This window comes from Cetorhinus maximus, chromosome 13 (assembly GCF_964194155.1).
Source record: "Cetorhinus maximus chromosome 13, sCetMax3.hap1.1, whole genome shotgun sequence".
Classification (NCBI taxonomy): domain Eukaryota; kingdom Metazoa; phylum Chordata; class Chondrichthyes; order Lamniformes; family Cetorhinidae; genus Cetorhinus; species Cetorhinus maximus.
In genome coordinates, this window is record NC_135891.1 from 8,043,969 (window position 1) to 8,063,363 (window position 19,395).

Consider the following 19,395-nt stretch of genomic DNA (forward strand, 5'->3'; position numbering starts at 1 on the left):
GAGCCCTTTCCCCTCCCTTATGACTCAGCCCCTGCCCCACTGCTCACTTCAGATAAACCGTTGCTCGGGTGATTTACCAGAGTGCACGTACCACAGCACAAGTCACCAATTTCCCAGAATGAGACACCAGAATTAAATTAAATCTCACTCACACAACCTTTGGCCAAATTTCATTAAAAAATGGTCCAGTGAAGTGACTTGGGACATTTTACTATGTTAAAGGTGCTATATAAACACACTTTATAAATGTAAGTTGTTCTTTTCCAGTTCTCACCATGATCAATGGAGTGTTAAAACAATGAAAATGCCACCATGCAGCTTGCAGTATTTAGTTTCCAATATAAAACATATTGTACATATTCATCAGAATGAAATGTAGCCTCTCAGATATCACAGCTGAATGTCACGCTGAAGGCTTATTAAATATTTATATATGATCTTACAGGGACTTGGGCAGACTTCTTAATAGAAGAATCTATACCAATATAATCTTTGATTATTTACGGCATTTCATTACTCTCTGATAAAGGAAGGTAAACAGATTAGTCACATCAAACCTCATAGCATGATTTCCTGCGTTAACTCATTCCCTCTCAGGACCTCGTAAGAACATCAAAAACAGGAGCCCATTTCCTGCCCGCTCCTCATACCCCTCGATTCCCTGAGAGGCCAAAAATCTGTCCATCTCAGCCTTAAATATATTCAGCAATGGACCATCCACAACCCTTTAGGTTACACAGTTCCAAAGATTCACCTTCGGAGAAGAAACTTCTCATCTCAGTTTTCATTGATCAGCGCCTTATCCTGAGACTATGATTCCCCAGCCCTGGGAAACAACCTCTCAGTGCCGACCCCTTCAGAAGCCCCTTCAGAATCTTGTTTCAATGGGCTCACCTCTCATTCTTCTAAACTCTAGAGAATATAGGCCCAATTTACTAATCCTCTCAACATAGGAGAACACTCTCATATCCAGAACCAATCTATTGAACCTCGAAAAAGAGAACACCCTCCACCAACCTTATAATTTTTTTCCTCCCTAGAATCCAATGGTTCTCAAACTGGAGTCCACAGAGGCTTTCTGCAAAATAATGTGGAAGTGAGAGATGGGAACCAAGCACAGTCCCCACAGTGTGTGCTGGCTGTCTCATCTAGGAGGAGAGTGCGTTGATTGTGGCAGAAAAATAAATAACTTTTCTTAAAAGCATTATTTTAAAACTTTTAGCATGCAGCTAAAGTGTTATAGTTTAGTTTGGGGAGTCTGATTATTTATCCATTTGAAAAGTCAACCAATCAAGTTTGAGGAACACTGCTATAATTTACAGGACTCAGATTCACCAATAGTGCCTAAGCAATGCTGATCCTCTCTCATCACATATCCTAATTATTTCAATCCTAGACAACAGTTCTTCAACTCTGGACTTTGACTTTGCCTCAAGGTTAGGTTGGCTCAGTCAGTATCACTCTCGCCACTGAGACATTGGCCGTAGGTTCTAGCCCCCTTCAGGACTTCAGCACTGAATAACACACAAATCTAGACTTTTAATGCAGTACTGAGGGAGTGCTGCATTGTCACAGTGCCGTTTTCCAGATGAGGCATTAAACCGAACCACTGGCTTGTTCAGGTGTGCATAAAAGATCCAATGGCATTATTCGAAGAAGAACAGGGTAGTTCTCCCAGTGTATTGGTCAACAATTAACCCTCAACCAACAGTGTTAAGCAGATTCACCTTTTGGCTTTTTGTGGGAGCTTTGTGAGAAAACTGGCTGCTACGTTTGGTTACATAACAGTGGCTACACTTTAGAAAGTAATTCTCTGACTAAGATGCTTTGGGATATTTCTGAGGAAATGAGGGGCCAAGAGAGGACAGTGGCATTGTTGGTTATGATACCGGACTAGTAATCCAGGGGCCTGGAGTAATAATCTGGAGACACGTGTTCAAATCCTACAATGTAAGATTGCAAATTGAATTCAGTCAATTAAATAAATCACACATTTAAAAAAAACTAGCATCAGTAATGGCTATCAGATTGTTGTAAAAACCCAACTGGATCACTGATATCCTTTCAGGAAGGAAGCCTGAATCCTGGCCTACGTGTAACTATGTCAAGGGGGTCAACTCTGAATTGCCCTATGAATTAGCCTTTCAAACCACTAAGGGTGGCACACCAGCACCTTCTCAAGGGCAATTAGGGATGGACAATAAATGCTGCCCAATGCAGCATTGTACACATCCCACGAATCATTAAGGGAAAAAAAAGTTCTTTGAGGTCAAGAAATAGTAACATTCTCTCAAGTTGAACCCTTTCACATCACATCTAAGCTACCCCTAAAACTTACAATTTCCACAAATCTCTTCTGTGGAGTCAGTTGGCAGTGAAGGACATTGAAGTAAACAGCACCTTTGTGTCGAGTAACAGCAAGTTTGATTTGAGAGAAAAAGGGGTTGAGGGACCCAATGAGATAATAGTTAAGATGGGAAAGCAGAATCCAACAGAAAGGTTCAGGTTCGATGGTGCCAGCTGTTCTTTTCTTGTCCCTTAAACTCTGGGCAGTGTCAGCCTAGATTTGGTGCTCAGGAGTGGGGCTTGAGCCCACAACTTTCTGACTCAGGGTCAAGAGTGCTACCGACTGAGCCACAGCTGACGCCATATCGCGATAATGGCAGGATTTCTTTTAAAAAGTACAACCTTTTTAGGGCAATTGCATAAGTACTCCAGTAATGCAGCACATTCACAATTTTTTTCAGTTATTACTTTAATGCTCAGAGGAGGTAATAAACAATATTGAGCCTGGACAAGTAGTTTGTGGTCTTACTTTTCATTGTTCCATCCTCTTCGTCCTCTCCACTGTTGATCACCATGGTCCCCATCTGAGAGTCCAGCGTAGAACTGTCATGCTCGATCATCGTCCGCGCACCTTCGCTCATTGTGCTGGCAGCTCTCATGGTCCCTGTGTCATCAGCACTCGCTCGGACCATGGTGCCCGAGTCAATGTCATCTTCCTCCTGTGTCAATTATGCAAGAGCAGCTTGATATTAAAATCAGAGTTGATTGTATATTAATTGTATGCAGGCAGTGGGCACATATAAAGAGACACTTAATGAAACGGTGGTGTGGTTAAGTTAGGAGGCATATGTTTTAACGTTTAACTCTGGAAATAAATAGACGGCTGAGGAAAATTGGCTTTAATGCTATCCTTCGCTAACTAGCTGTTCAGAGAGTTGCACAGTAACCTTTCGACCTTCCTAAATTTAATAGAAAGCAAGCAGAAAAATAACCAGACCACACTGTTCGCATACAAACACCATCCTAAATTTGAAACCTTCTGAGGGCGATTAAAACCCTAATTTCATTTTTTTTGCTTGCAAGATAATAGTCTAAATGACAGTGTGACACAGTTACATGCAAAGGCTAGAGAAGGTTGATATGTTCTCTTCAGGACAGAGCCAGTCAAGGGCAGATTTAATAGAAGTGTTCAAAATTTTGAGGAGTTTTGATAGGGAAAAACTGTTTCCACTGGCAGGAGGATTGAGGGCTCAGCGTTAAGGTGATTGGCAAAAGCAGGAGGGAAGACAGGGGGGATTTTTTTTTTTTTAAATGAGTTATGATAATCTGGAACTTGCTGCCTGAAAGGGTCGTGGAAGGAGATTCATTAGTAACTTCCAAAGGGAGTTGGATAAATATTTAAAAAAGGGAAAGAGCAGGGGAGTGGGATTAATTGGATAGCACTTTACAAGAGCTGGCACAGGCACAATAGGTCTAATGGCCTACTGCTGTGCTGCATCGTCCTATGATTCTTGAAAATGGCCCTCTTTTGTTGTGGCAGTGAATAATAATACCACTGTTAGGGAACAAGATTGACAAAGATACTCAGAATTTGAGGAAAATGAGTTAACATCTATAGATGAAAAGGGAAGATCATCGTAATTGCCCTGAATAATAGTCCAGCTCAGATAACTCCTCCAGACCACTTTTCCCTTGATGATACCATCAATATCGTGTTCACAAGAAAAAAAACTCTGGAAATGAATATTATGCTTTTAAGTCCTCGTCACAATATGATGCTCAAAAGAGACACTAACAAAGAGACATAATAACTGAGTTAACAGGGTCTAAACCTGATGAATTATCATTCTCAGTAAAATGGAAAGTCTGGGAAATGAGTCTGAACAGTCTCAACTTAACAGCAAAGTACTAACCGGCAATCATTTTCAATAGACCACAGAATGACTGCTATTGAAAATGGATAAGTGTTACACTGGTGGGGAGCCAGACTAAGTGGGGACCTTTTTTCTCCAACTAAGTACCCTATATCTGATCAGGGAGTGCTGGATGCTAACACTGGGTGCTCAAAATAGAACGCGCTCCATTCTCCAGCAGTGATATTTCACCTAGATAAGTACAGCTTCACTCACACGTGCCACACATGCATGCACACACACACAAACAAATCCAAAGCACAGCAAAGAACTGCAACCGTAATTTACAACTGAACTGCTGCATTTGCCTAACAATCACAGCACTGCAAAAATAATTTGCTGTGGGAAGTGCTTTGAGATGTTTTGACAACACAATAGATTTCCCATTTATGCACACATTTCTTGCACAATATTTCCTCCTTCCAAAACAAGCATGCAACCTTTATTTTTAAAAGTGAAACTCCATGCAAAACGTCACACAAAACAATCAACACAATCTCCTCACCTCCATCTTATGCCTATTTCTATTCAGTAACACAAATTTTCTATACATTGGTTTCTAGACAAAAAAAGGATTACAAACCTAGTAAACAACAGTAACCAGAATAGTTGAATAGTGTAACAGGTAACGCGTAAGTGTAGACAGGAGGACAGTCTAGTAACATAAAGCTCTGGCCAGACCACATCTAGGATACTGCTTTCAGTTCTGGGCGGCACACCACATAAAGGATATACTGGCCTTGAAAGGGCACAGCACAGATTCACCAGAATGATATGGGGGCTAAAAGGGTTAAATTATAAAGACATAAACTAGTGCTGTATTCCCCTGAGTACAGAAGATTATGAAGTGCTCTAATTGAGACATTTAAGATGATTAAAGGATTTGATAGAGTAGATAAATGATTTCCTCTGAGGTCGGAGTCCATAAGGGGTATAGCCACACAATTAGGGCTGGGTCCTTCAGCAGTGATGTTAGGAAGCCCTTCTTCACACAAAGGGTAATGGAAATCTGGAATTCTTTTCTTATAAGTTATTGAGGCTGGTAGGAGCTGGTGGGGTGGGGCCGGGTGCAGATAAGAGAGGCGGGGGAAGGGTGAATTGAAAAATCTATCAATCTCAGTTTTGAAATTATGTTAGGCAAGAAGTATTGGCGGACGTGGAACCATGGCAGGTAGAAGGAATTCAGATATAGATCAGCAGCCACCATCTAATTAAAGGGTGGAAAAGGCTCAAGGGGCCGAATGGCCTCCCCCTGTCCCATGTGCAAGTGCCTTTCATATTATATACTTCCTCCAGTTTTCATTGTAACCACTTACTATACCTGGTACAAAATAGGTTATTCTTTGGTTTCTGGATACTGATATTGTCCATTTCTGCTCCCCTCCAAGGCTCTTCTGGTGATGCTGCACATGGGAAATCCATATGGGGCTCCATATTTTCCAGAGCAGTTGCTTTGACTTTAATGGGAGCCTGCATTTGAGACTAAACTCTGCACCAAGTTTCAAGGCTGCCTGACACCATGAACATGTATAGTATAGTAAATTTAGCCAAGAGTGGGCATTTCAATGCTAGAGGACTACATCTGGTCTAGGCCAGTCTGAAGTGTTGGTTTCCAGCAAAGTCAATGGAACTATTCTGTAAAGTCAACTGGATAACCCAAGTTCTGTACTTAAGCAAGGTACTAGTAGCCAGCCAAGTACAAGTGACAAACTTCAGTTAAAGCTCTGCTGCTGCCTAAGTCCGAACTCATCACCCTTGTGCTCCTGGTAAGCAACAGCTTGATTTTAAAATTCTCATCTTTGCTTTCAAATTCTTCTATACCTCATCCCTCATGATCTCTGTAATCTCCTCCAGCTCTATAACCTTCCAGAATACTTGCACTCCTTCAATTTGGCCTCTTGCACATTCAATATTTTAATTGCTCTGCCATTGGTGGCCATGCCTTCAGCTGTCTAAGGCTCAAGTGCCTGAAATCCTTCCTTAATCCTCTCTGCCTCTCTCTCTCCTCTTTTAAGATTCTCCTTAATACCTTCTTCTTTTAGCAAGCTTAGTCATCTGCCCCATGTCTCCTTATGTGGCTCGGTGTCAATTTTGGTTTGAAAACTGTCCTGCGTAGCATCAAGGGATCTTTTTATTAAGTTAAATCCATTATATAAATTCAAAGCGGTTGCCATCTCAATTACTATTATACAACCGGGGCAGGGCTTATAGCAGATAAGATTCAATGTGGGTTAATAATGGTCACGTGGGGACAGGGGTAGGTCATTCCGCTCCTCAAGCCTATTCCACTGTTCAGTTAGATCATGGCTGATCTGCATCTTGTGATACAAGCCAAGTTTAAGCTTCGAAAACCAGCCATTGGCCTAAATTCCCTGGAGTGCCAGACTAAAGTCCTGGCACATGACTCAAACCCACGGCCTTCTCACCCAGGGGCAAGGTGTTGCTCATGGAGCCAAGCTGACATTTTTGGTGGGACTCGAGCAAGAAAGGGTCAATAGAAACCTGGAAACAGAGACCTACCGAGTTCTCCTCATCATCCTGATCCAAGTCTCGTTGTTGCTCCTCCTGACGTTTCAATTTAATTTCCATCATGTCATTGATCAGATCTCGCAGAATCGACACGGGTTTGGCACTTTTAATGAAGGGATGCTGAAAGATTAAAAAATGCATGTGAAGAATTTGAGAATAAAAATGTACCCAGCCATTCGATCAAGAGTATGATTGGTTGACAACATATAAAATATAGCTGAAGTTCCTTTTCCACTTCACCTCAAGGTCACTACAAGGCAGAACTGAGACTTATAAAGCTGAAGAGGAAATAATACTCTTCAGCTAATATTCAACCGTGATCTTGAAAACTTCAAATGTTACACGTGTCAGCCAGCATTGGAAAAGGAGTAATCTTTTTAAATAGAACTTGCAGCACAGAAGCAGGCCATTCAGCCCAACTGGTCCATGTCAGTGTTTATGCTCCACACGAGCCTCCTCCCATCCTACTTCATCTCACCCTATCAGAACATATTTTTATTTCTTCCTCCATCATACACTTATCTAGCTTCCCCTTAAATTCATCTATACTAATTCCCTTAACTACTCCACGTAGTAGTGAGTTCCACATACTGAAGTTTTCCTTCCTTATTGAACATACACCTAACGAGGGAGTTGAGAAAAGGAGGCTTGCAAGAAGTTTCGCAGATGATCACTAAGAGACAACTGTAATTCTTTGGGCACGTACTTAGGAGAGAGAAATTAGAACATCTGGCCATGACTGGTAAAATTGAGGGTAGCAGAGCAGGAAGACAAAGGAGGATATACACTGATAGTTTAAGAAGCAGAACAGGTGTAAGATTCAAGAACACCAAAATGTTGGCTGCTATCAAGGACGATGAAAGTTGGATATCCACGATTGCTGACATTGTAAAACATGGGAGCTGAAGAAGAAGTGACTATGTTATATCTCTGCCCTCCTAGTTTTGGTGCCTCCAACAAGTGGAAACATCCTATCAAGCCCTTTCATAATTTTAAACACCTCTACTAGATCACCCTGCCTCAACCTTACGTTTCCTATAGAGCCCCAGCCTGTTCAATCTCCCGATGCTGGAATGGAGCTCTCAGGCAGACTCTGCTCCTGGAACAGCCTGGGTTTTTAATCACGAGTACACACTCCAGTTTTGCAGGATACAATGTTGACATTAGTTTTATATTGTTGATATGATTGCAGAATTGCAGCATCCTCCACTTAAAGATATGATGGCAGCAAGCCAACTCACTATGAAACCACAGCCCCTATAATGGTGTAGAGCTTACTGGACTTCCCTCCAGTTGAATAGGGAATGTATATTTTTCCTCAATGTGGATCCCAAAGTGGGTGTTTGGGGGCGGGGGGGAACGACAAATACTTTAAAAAAAATAAAGACTTGCACTTCCATAGCATCTTTTACTCCCTTGAGACATCTCAAAGCGTTTTACGGTGTCAAAAGTGAAGAGCATTCTTGTTTCCTCAGCGCTGATAAATGAAAGAGCTCAGAAATCAGCTACTACTCCTCCTCCCTTCCCCCAAATAATAACTGTTATTCACAATCAGGTTAAAAAAACATTTATCTGTGGGAAGCACTTGATGTTGAGTCCCCCTCCCAACGCAGGTCTTCCCATCTGTGTGAGAACAGTTGACAATCCCAGGATAAAATAAATGAATATCTCTGTCAAGCAGAGTTCACTTGAAAATATCCCACTGGTTCCGATAATTAGAATCGCACTGCTTCAGTGTGCTGGCCCTTGAAATAAGCTGAACTCGTGTCAAGGGGAGGAAAAAGACTTGCATTTTTATAGCATCGTTCACAATGTCAGCACATCAAGATGATGAAGTAATTGAGGTGTTCTCAGTGTAGCAATGCGGGAAACGCAGCAGCAAAGGAAGATCCCACAAACAGCGATACGAAAATGACCTCTTTCAGTGATGTTTGAAGTTTTGTTGTAAGCTTGTCAAGTTCCAAATCCAGTTCAAGCATACATATTTATTTTCTGGGTTTTTTTTTATTAAAGACGTCGCTCCAGTTGAAGTTCCAGCTCATTACAACAGAAAATAGTGACCCAGATGAACCAACTGCACCTTAAATGTTAGGAAAACACACTTACACTATTCCCTACTGTGCACAGGGTGACAGGTCAGGTCATCAATGGAAGATTTATTTTTAGTCTGTTGCAGATCAATACTGAATGGCTAGTTCTGCAGGTTACTTCATAAAGATGCAACTATGTCTGGCTCATCCATCACTAACCCTTCCAGGCCAGCTGATTCATCGGGAGATCAAGATGATGAATGGAAGATTGAATTCCTCTCGAGCGCTAGACTAGAATTCCAGCCAAGTTGGAGACATATTGGGACCAAAACAAACCGATACAAAGTCTCACAATATCTGGACAAGAGGCAACACAGACCGGTAGTTTTGTGTGTGCTGTGTGTAATATCTCTAAAGTGTCACGCAATTAACTCACAGCTGTTTATAGCTAGGGCAATGATTTATTCTTCATCAAAGAGCATTTTCATTCCCTCTAGTGCAGTACTTGGAACAAAGGAGTTAGGAGCAGGAGTTGGCCATTCAGCTCTTTGAACCTGCTCTGCCATTAAATAAGATCATGGGCTGATCTGATTGTGGTCTCAACTCCACTTTCCTGTCCGCCCCCATAACCCTTGACTCCCTTGCCTATGGCAGCAAATCATGCAACCTGTGATGAATGACCAGCTGGCAGGATGTTGTGTCATATCAAGTTATTTGTCCAGCATACAGCATAGTTACTACAAACCACACCATTACAGATCTAATCAAAACCTAGCATACCACTATAGTCTCTTGCTTGTGAACTCAATTCCCATTACAAAGAATGCCTTTTCAAAAAATTTAAACCTCTGGGAATCTGTATAAATCGAATCTAGTCTATTGAAAATAACCTCCAATAAATATCTCCCTGATAGAATTAAATTAAGCTGTCTCAATGTAGGTGTTGGCATTAGACACCCGCATAATGTGCCATAAACAATAACTCATTCAGAGTGCCATATCACCTGTCCCTAGCTGCTCTAGTTGAGCACTTAGCCTTGTCCTCATTAGGCTTCACTGACTCTCAGCGCCTCCGAAAATCAGTTTCAAGGTTAGTCAAGTTCCTCTATAGCTTCACTATAATTCACTTTAGAGACCTCTTACCCTGCTTACACCCGAATTCCTCCAACAATGATCTACTGCGCATTCCCTGTCCGCTTACTTTACCATCGACAGACACTTTTTCAGTCATCGTTACCCCTGCCCCATGGAAAATTTTCCCAAAATATCTCAATCTTTTCAGACTACCAAAGGCTTTCACTATATACCTGCTTTCAACCCAACCATTTTTTCCATTTTGGTTAAACACCACACTTTCTGCTACGTTGTTAACAGAATTCGGTTAAATATAAGAAAGACAGAATTGCGTTTCTATAGAGCCTACTATGACCACAGGACTTCCCAAAGCACTTTACAGCCAATGAGGTACGTTTGAAATGTAATAAACGTTGTAATGCGTAATGAAACATGGCAGTCATTTAGCACACAGCAAGATCCCACAAACACCAAGTGATAATGGCCAGATAATTTTTTTGTGATGTTGGCGGAGTGATAAATATTGGCCAGGACACCAGGTATAACTCTGCTGCTCTTCTTGGAAATATGTCATGGGATCTTTAATGTCCACCTGAGAGGGCAAACAGAGTCTCAGTTTAACATCTCATCCAAAAGGTGGCAGGCACATCCAATAGTACAGCACTCCCTCAATACAGCACTGCCCGTCAGCTGGTTTTTTTGTGCTAAAGTCCTGGAGTGGGGCATGAGCCCACAACACTCTGATTCAAAGCCAAGAGTGCTACTGACTGAGCAACAGTTTGCACGTTTTCTGTTACAATGCTATCAATATTAGATTATAATGTACCTGCAGCAGCTGTGTGGCAGCAGCCCTTTGTTCTGGATTTTTAACTAAACACTGCTTTACAAAATCCGTAAATTCATCCGTCCAGAGTTCTGGTTTCCGGAATGTTGGAGGTGGGTTCGTGGGAATCATGAAAATAGCCTGCAGGATAGAAAAAAAATGTATTCAAGTCACTTGCAAATTACTGATTAAATATGCAAAGCTGATCTTGCTTGAATAAAAATGCCACTGTAAAAGATCTTAAAAGGTCAGCTCTCTGGTGCTGCATCCAGTAACTAGCTATTTTAATGTGGCATTTATTCATAACAGTTTGAGAAGATAATTTGTCAATTGAAGCGCCAATGCTATGAAAATTTATAGTGCAAATTTCTACAGCACCAGCCTTATGTTTAAACACAACTATGTACTTGTTACAACTCTAGAAAGTAGTGTGAAACCCTATCCAGAGTGCTCGGTAGCATGCACAGTATAACTCCAGTATGGGGTGAAGCTATGCATTTTTTTTTTAAAAAGGGTTTAGGCCAACACTCAAGAAGCCCGACACCATCCAGGATAAAGCAGCCCCATTCACCACCTTAAACATTTAGTCCCTCCACCACCAGTGCACAGTGGCAGCAGTGTACACCAGATGCACTGCAGCAACTCACCAAGGCTTCTTTGGCAGAATCTTTCAAGCTCATGACCTCTACCATGTAGAAGGACAAGGGCAGCAGATGAACGGGAAGTTTCCTTCCAAGCCACACACTATCCTGACTTGGAACTATATCATTGTTCCTTCACTGTTGCTGGGTCAAAATCCTGGAACTCCCTCCCTGACAGCACTGTGGGTGTACCTACACCACATGGACTGCGGCAATTCAAGGCGACAGCTCATCACCACCTTATCAAGGCAATTAAGGACGGACAATAAATGCTTGCCTTGCCAGCATCGCTCACATCGCAAGAACAAAAAAAAAAGTGAAATGAAGAAAATGCTGGAAATATACAAGAGGCAGTATGCTCAGTAACAAGAAAATTTCATGATTCATGCATTTAACTTTCATCAGGACTGAAGACTTAAAGTTGAGGGCACTTGTCCGAAACGTTGAGCTGGTCTTTGCTTTTAAAAAAGACAGACTTGCATTTCTATAGTGCCTTTCACAACCACAGGAAGTCCCGAAGTGCTTTCCAGCCAATTGAGTAATTTTGAACTTTTGTAACATAGAAAATGTGGCAACAGATTTCTACACAGAAAGATCCCGATGGGATAATAACCAGAAATTTTTCTAAAGTTGGTTGAGGGATTGCTTGCCAAGATCTGACCTTCTCCGAATAGTGCCATGGGATCTTCCTTCGAGGGAAGACAGTAAAAGTCTCAATCGAAAGACGGCAGCTCCGACAGTGCAGGAGTCCCTCAGTAATGCACTGCCATGTTAGCCTAGATTTTTGTGTTCAAGTCTCTGGAGTGGGTCTTGAACATAAAACCTCAAGTCAGAACTGGGTGTGCTGCAGACTGAGTCATGGCTGACACCTCAACAGATGCTAAATGACCTGCAATGTATTTTCCGCACCTTTTATTTCAGAATTCCAACTTTTACAGTTTCCCTTTTCATTTTAATGTTTATAGGCACTTTCTGTTAGACCTACTGGCCACTTTACAAACTAGAGTCTAATTAATGAATTGAGGAAACAGATGTTCTCATTTGTGCTTTCTCCAAATGTCAAAACTTTACCAGTGGAGAAGAGGCCAAGTCATAGCATTGCTGGCCGTCTTTCCCAATTTGTTGCCTTCATTGTCAGCTCAGTAGTGCAAACAAATCCAATCAGTCATGATCAAATTAAACAGTTGAACAGGCAGGCGGTGGGGGGGTTGAATGGCCTCCTGCTGTTCCCAACTTTAAAGTCATAAATTATGTTTTTCCCCCCACTCGGGTGTAGTTTTCTTCCAAATCTTTGTCAAAAACAGTTAGAGCTAAACTGTGCAGGATGGGCTGTGAACGCTTCAGCCACAACAACAGTGTAAGCGGCTCTTAAATCTCCAATGTGATTGAATGTTTTCCCACTACTTGCCCTCATCGGATGAATGTCTGCATACGGTGGTTTTCCTTCTGCCATTTCTATTGCCGAAATCCCCAAGGACCAGATGTCTGCCACGCAGTTGTAACCAATTTCTTGGATGACTTCAGGCGCCATCCAGAATGGAGTTCCAATCACCGTGTTCCTCTTGGCCATTGTATCCTGAGTACAGAAGGACAAGTTACCAATGTAACTGTGACGCGTAACAGAAGACTGAAATCTAAGGTCAGTATCTCAAATTTTCTACGAATTATACAACACAAGAGGTGGCCATTTGACCCTTTGCACCTGTGTTAGCTCTTTGACAGAGCTGTACAATTAGTCTCACTCCCCTGCTCTTTTCTCATAACCCCAGAAAGTTTTTGATTTTCGAGTATGCATTCAATTCCCTTTTGAAAGCTACTATTACATCTGCTCCCATTGCCCTTTCAGTACATTCCAGGTTATAGAACACAAACTCTGTGCAGGACTGCTATAGGCAAGCGTACATTGCTTTTGCTTTTGAAACAATAGATCTATGAGAGAATAACATGTTTATTAATTAAAAGGATTGAATTTACGTAGATTCCGATTAAATGTGCTAAGGCCAGAACTGGAGCCAAAAGTTATACATTTGGGGCTATCATAGAGGCTAATAATTAGCTTCATTTCCCTGGCAAGAGGAGAGGGTGAAAATCAACAGTCTCTGTGCCCAATTGCTAGAACCTTTGCTAGAAAGTGCACATTGCAAGGGGGCAAGAACAGATTCATAAATCGCGCAGAATTTACACTACAGAAACAGGCCATTTGACCCAACCGCTGTATCCCACACTCCACGTGAACCTCCTCCCACCCCTGTTCAATTGGCCCTATTATTATGACCGTCTATTTCTTTTTCACTCATGTATTTATCTAGCTTTCCCTTAAATGCATCTACATAATTACTCCTTGCGAAAGCAAGTTCCACATTTTCTCCTGAATTCTTTAGTGACTATCTTATACTTCTCTTTAGGTTTGACTGTCCCACAAGTGAAAGCATCTCCTCCACATCTACCCTATCAAAACCCTTCCCAACCTTAAAGGTCCCTCTGTCTTCTCTTTTCGGAGTCTGCAATTTTATTTTGGTCCCTGAAAAAAATCTGGTATGGCATCACCTTGTGGCCAAATGGAGAATACTGGCAGATAGTACAAACAGGCCACAAGATAACAGATATTCAGAAAGCTAAAATATTTACAATATTAACTGTGAATTCACTCCATTCTTCAACATAACTTGTTCATCAATGACAAAGAACTCTGGTAGTCAGCGTCCATGCTGGCAGTTACTGGCAGTGACCCAAGGGTCTTCTGGTAACTCAGTAAGATCCCAGGTTTGATCACTGCTGTGTCGAGTTAACTGATACGAGCTAGGCTCACACAAACTCTGTTTAAACCTATCGTTGATTGGACCGAGAAAGAACCTGGTTTTTGACGGAAGAGCAGAAGCATAGAGAAAGGGTCGATTCATGTCTAGTATCATGGGTGAATGGCCCTCCTACACTGACTCTGTAGGCTTGTATAGGAATGAAATCATGGCTGATTTGCAACTGAACTCCATAAACCCTTGCAAAGGACAGTCATTTGGGTGAGATACTGTACTGTATTACATTCGGCAACCATATGATCATATGAGCTGGCATCTTCAAAAAAGTCCAAAGTTCATTCAGCTCACTTTCTACCATCCTGGTAGCTGCATAATAGAACGATAATGGAACTGTTGACTAATCCCACCAATCAATCTCTATTAAATAATCTACACTGCACCCAGGCACAATATGAGGAAATTCCCAGTGGTGGACTTATAGTTCCCAAAGTTCTCCAAAGTCACCTGTTCCTCTCAATATGATACATTCGCAAGTCTTCTCTCCAATTACTCATGCATTACAGCACTTGCTCCACATAACCTTGACGTGGCACTTCAGGGCAATGTTCTCAAGTCTGGTGTGGCACTTGAACCTCTACCTTCTAGGAAAACTGACAATACAAACATCATGACCAGCATAGGAATAGCTGTAGGTCATTGAGCCCTTTGGGGCTGCTTGACCATTCAATTACATCATGGCTGATCTACACCTCACTCCAATTACCCACCTTTCTTCCATTTCACTCGACACTCTTCTCCAACAATAAGTAATCTATTCATCTGAGTCTTAAAATTTCAGTTGACGTAGCCTCAACAAATTCTTTGGAGGAAAAGAGTTCCAAATTTCCACAACTCTTCTTAACAGTCTCGCTCTAATTTTAAGATGATGTCCCCTTGTTCTTGATTCCCCCAGAGTTCCTCTGCATCTGCTATATCGAGTTCTTATAATATTTTAAATACCTTGATTAGATCACCTTCAATCTTCTATATTCAAAGGAATACAAGTTTATGTGACTGTCCTCGTAATTTAATCCCCTAAGCCTTGCCAGCTCCGAGTTGGATCTAAAGTACAAGATGTTTACACCTAAGCGGTTGGATATTGGTTTACAGATGCTTTTACAAAAAATTCAGTTCACTTAATGTTTTATTTTACTGCGTTTTGCTGATGCTTCTAACCCACACTCCTAGGCTGCTATGGCCAATTCTCTGGAAGAAATTACACACTCTTATCAGTCACCATCTCCATGCTCATCAGGCTGTAATGGCCCCATCTCCAACTCACGCTGTCTTGGAACATGGCAACACTGAATTTGCCCAGTACCCTCCGCTCAATCAATTTTGGAAAAGGATAGTCCCTGTGTACTTTTAGGCACAAAAGTACTCTCGGTTCTGGTCAGTTCATCTTTAATAGTTTGTCTTAATAGACTTTTGTTAATTTACTGCCCTGGTAAAATAGAAAAAAAAGTTTCTGCATGGAAATAACTTCATCACACAAGTCTTCCAGCTGCTGTGAGCTACTTTGTTACCTTGCATGTACCATGGTTCAGTTCAGAGATTACTTACAGTAAGCTGACCAGCAACTCCAAAGTCAGCCAGTTTGGCATGTCCCTCGTTATTGAGTAAGATGTTTCCAGCTTTAATATCCCTGTGGATTTTCCTCATGAAGTGTAGATATTCCAGCCCTTTCAGTGTCGATTGTAAAATTGTGGCGATCTCGTCTTCTGTTAACTGAATAAAAAGGAAAATAACTGGTTTACATCACATCCTCTCTCCTTGGAATAATATTGGAGGGTCATCTTTGTGTGCCTTTATCATTTAAATTGTCAGCTGTGGCTCACTGGGTAGCACTCTTGCCTCTGACTCACAAGCCTGTGTGTTCAAGTTCCACTCCAGGACTTGAGCACAAATCAAAAGCTGAGACACCTGTTCAGTACTGAAGGCGTGCTGCACTGTCAGAGGTGCAACCACTCAAAGAGACATTAAACTGAAGCACTGCCTGCTCTCAAGTGAGTGTAAATGATTCCCATGGCACTATTTTGGAGAACAGCAGGGACGTTAACTCCAGGATCCTGGACAACATGTCTTCCCTCAATCAACAACATAAAAAATTATTTTGTCATTAATACATTGCTGCTTGTGGCAGCTGCAGCAAGTTGGCTGCCACATTTCCTACATACAACTGTGGCTACATTTCAAAATTACTTCATTGACTGTAAATTGCTTTGGGACATCCAATGGTCATGAAAGACATTATAGAAATACAAGTAATTCCTTCTTTTAAAGCTCTTGACAAGGTTTGGCTTCTAAATAATTGCCATCACATAGTGTCCCACTGCGAGGTGCAGGTCTACCTGGCTTCCTCTCTGACTGTACCATCTGTGCTGCAGCAGATGACTCATCTAGAGTCTCCTTCATGAATTCCCCATGACTCCTCCCTCTCTGCCAATCTGTTCTAAGCGCACATATCTTTGTCATCCAAAGAAATAAAACAAAACTTGCCTTGATATAGCAGGATGCTTTACAGCCAACAATGCACCTCTGTAGTGTAGGGACCATTATAAATGTAGGAAAAACCAATCTATTTTGTTGTGATGATTCTAATCTGCCATTGTTATTTTTCTTCAGAACTCAGTGACTACAACCTCGAGTGCTCTCAGCACAATGGCTGAACACCTACATCTTGATCTCCTTGAGCCCTTAAATGGAGCAAGGATACAAATACCTGGTTATTTCAAACACTTTCATATTGCATTTTCTATTTAACCAGCAGTAACAACCTTAAATAGTTTCACCCTTAGTCTTGCTTTATTTACAATATTACCCTTACATTTCTTCTAAACTTCCACATCTCCTTCACTCCTAAAATTACCTTCAAGAAGTTATTTTGTGTCAAATACTTCACTTCTTATATATGTGATTGCACCCAAAGCTTGAAGGCTATCCCCACGTCTAAGGTGGCTCTTCTGGCCAGCCACGTGCACTCTGACAGGATCATCACTATCCCTCTCGCCTGTAATCTCTCTGCTACAACTCTCCTTTTTCTTCACTTTGTGAGTACTATAGTGAATGATCTTCTCAGCTCTCTTCTTTCTTCTAAATTATAAATACAATGAAGAAGTTTTTTTCTTTGGCCTCCCTACATTTTCATTTTGTTGAACTCAAAGCAGGTCGTGCAGTCTCCTATTTGAACTCAACATTTCCCAAGGTCTCAAACCGGAAATCCTTATGTCCCACAGTGTCTATGTCCTTCAACAGCCTGAGGCAGTTATAACAGAAGCTTCCCAATCATTACTAGGTTTCACAGTAGTTTGATACAACTGAGTGGCTTGCATTTAAGAGTCAACCATGCTGGTGTAGGTCTGGAGTCACATGTAGGTCAGATCGGGTAAGAATGGCAGATTTCCTTCTCTAAAGGATATTTGTGAACCAGATGGGGTTTTACGACAATCAACAATGGTTTCATGATCACCATTACCGAGACGAGCTTTTAATTCCAGGTTTACTAACTGAATTTAAATTCTAACAGCTGGAATGGTGGAATTTGAACCTGTGTCCTCAGAGCATTAGCCTGGGCCTCGGGATTACTAGCTCACCGCCTCCACTAGGAAAACTGAAGTCAACGGGAATCAGGAAGACAACTCTCCATCGGTTGGAGGCACACTTAGCACAAAGGAAGATGGTTGTGGTTGTTAGAAGTCAATCACCTCAGTTCCAGGACATCACACTGCAGGAGTTCTTCAGTGTCCTAGGCTCAACCATCTTCAGCTGCTGCATCACTGACCTTCTCTCCATCATAAGATCAGAAGTGGGGATGTTCACTGATGATTGCACAATGTTCAGCACTATTCGTGACTCCTCAGACACTGAAGCTGTCTATGTCCATATGCAGCAAAACCTGGACAATATTCCAGCTTGGGCTAATAAATGCCAGGCAATGACCATCTCCATGAAGAGAGAATCTAACCATCTTCCCTTGACTTCCAATGGCATTACCGTTGCTGAATCCTCCACAATCAACATCCTGGGGGTTACCAGTGACCAGAAACTGAACCAGCCATATAATTACTGTGGCAACAAGAGCAGGTCAGAGGCTGGGAATTCTCAGAGAGTAACTCACCTCTTGACTCCCCAAAGCCTGTCCACCATCTACAAGGCACAAGTCAGGAGTGTGATGGAATACTCACCACTTGCCTGGATGAGTGCAGCTTCAACAACACTCAAGAAGCTCAACACCACCCACAACAAAGCAACCCACTTGATCGGCACCCCATTCATCACCTTAAACATTCACTCCCTCCACCACTGAAGCACAATGTGTACCATTTACAAGATGCACTGCAGCAACTCACCTAGGCTCCTCCGATGACACCTTCCAAACCCAGACTTCTATCAGCTAGAAGGACAAGGGCAGATGTATGGAAACACCGCCACCTGCAAGGTCCCCTTCAAGCCACACGCCATTCTGACTTGGAACTATATCGCCATTCCTTTACTGCCACTGGGTCAAAATCCTGGAACTCCCTTCCTAACAACATTGTGGGTGTACCTACACCACATGGACTACAGCGGTTCAAGGCAGCAGCTTACCAACAATTTATTGCAAGGGCAATAAACGCTGGCCTAGCCAGTGACGCCCACATCCCATGAACAAATAATTTTTTTTAAAAAAACTATTCGATTTATCTCAGCTTTTTAAATTTTTCCAATTTTAGTGGTGGCCTATAGTTGGGCCTTTACCTTCCTTTGTCATTTAAAAATCAAGCCACTTACTGATCAAAGGATAAGTGAATGGTTCCAATTATTGCCCTTTATTTTATCAATTAAGGCCAAGTTTCCATTGTGTTGGCAATTTGCCCTCAAACATGTACTGCTCCTAGAAAACACAGCACTAATGTAAAACATCAAATGTGGTGTCTCTCATCCCAATGCCAAAACATACAAGAGGAAGTAGTTCTGCAATGTGCTGAGGTTGCTGACATTCTGGAAAACAGTCAAGGCATCAGAACTTTTCTGGTCATGCTTCACTGTAGCATCAGCAAAACAAACACATTTATGACCTATGCGGTTAAGATGTCCACTAGGCTTGCCAGCTGTCACTCTGTTTACATTGTAGCACTGCTGCTAGAGTTGGGAATTTTTTTGACATTTGTAATATGTAATATATTGTCCTTTACCCTTCCTCTGAATTAGCTCAAGAGCTAAGTTATAACTGGGACAATAGATCCAACCGGTGCCATGTACTATGATCAAGGTGGTAAAACTCCTCTGGTGAAGACTTGCCTTTCATTACTCACTTTTACCAGT

At 41.8% G+C, this 19,395-nt stretch overlaps 1 protein-coding gene across 1 annotated transcript in view; it reads right to left on the minus strand.

Moving 5' to 3' along the window:
* The window catches only part of LOC144688396 (serine/threonine-protein kinase 3/4), a 137,373-nt gene that overhangs the window by 84,463 nt on the left and 33,515 nt on the right, over positions 1-19,395 (minus strand). Inside the window, exons 5-9 of the mRNA XM_078554880.1 lie at positions 15,655-15,819; positions 12,705-12,872; positions 10,659-10,796; positions 6,720-6,848; positions 2,816-3,005 (exon numbers count right to left, since the gene is read on the minus strand). Of these exons, the coding sequence (XP_078411006.1) occupies positions 2,816-3,005; positions 6,720-6,848; positions 10,659-10,796; positions 12,705-12,872; positions 15,655-15,819 (790 nt within the window). The remainder of the gene's footprint in view (positions 1-2,815; positions 3,006-6,719; positions 6,849-10,658; positions 10,797-12,704; positions 12,873-15,654; positions 15,820-19,395) is intronic.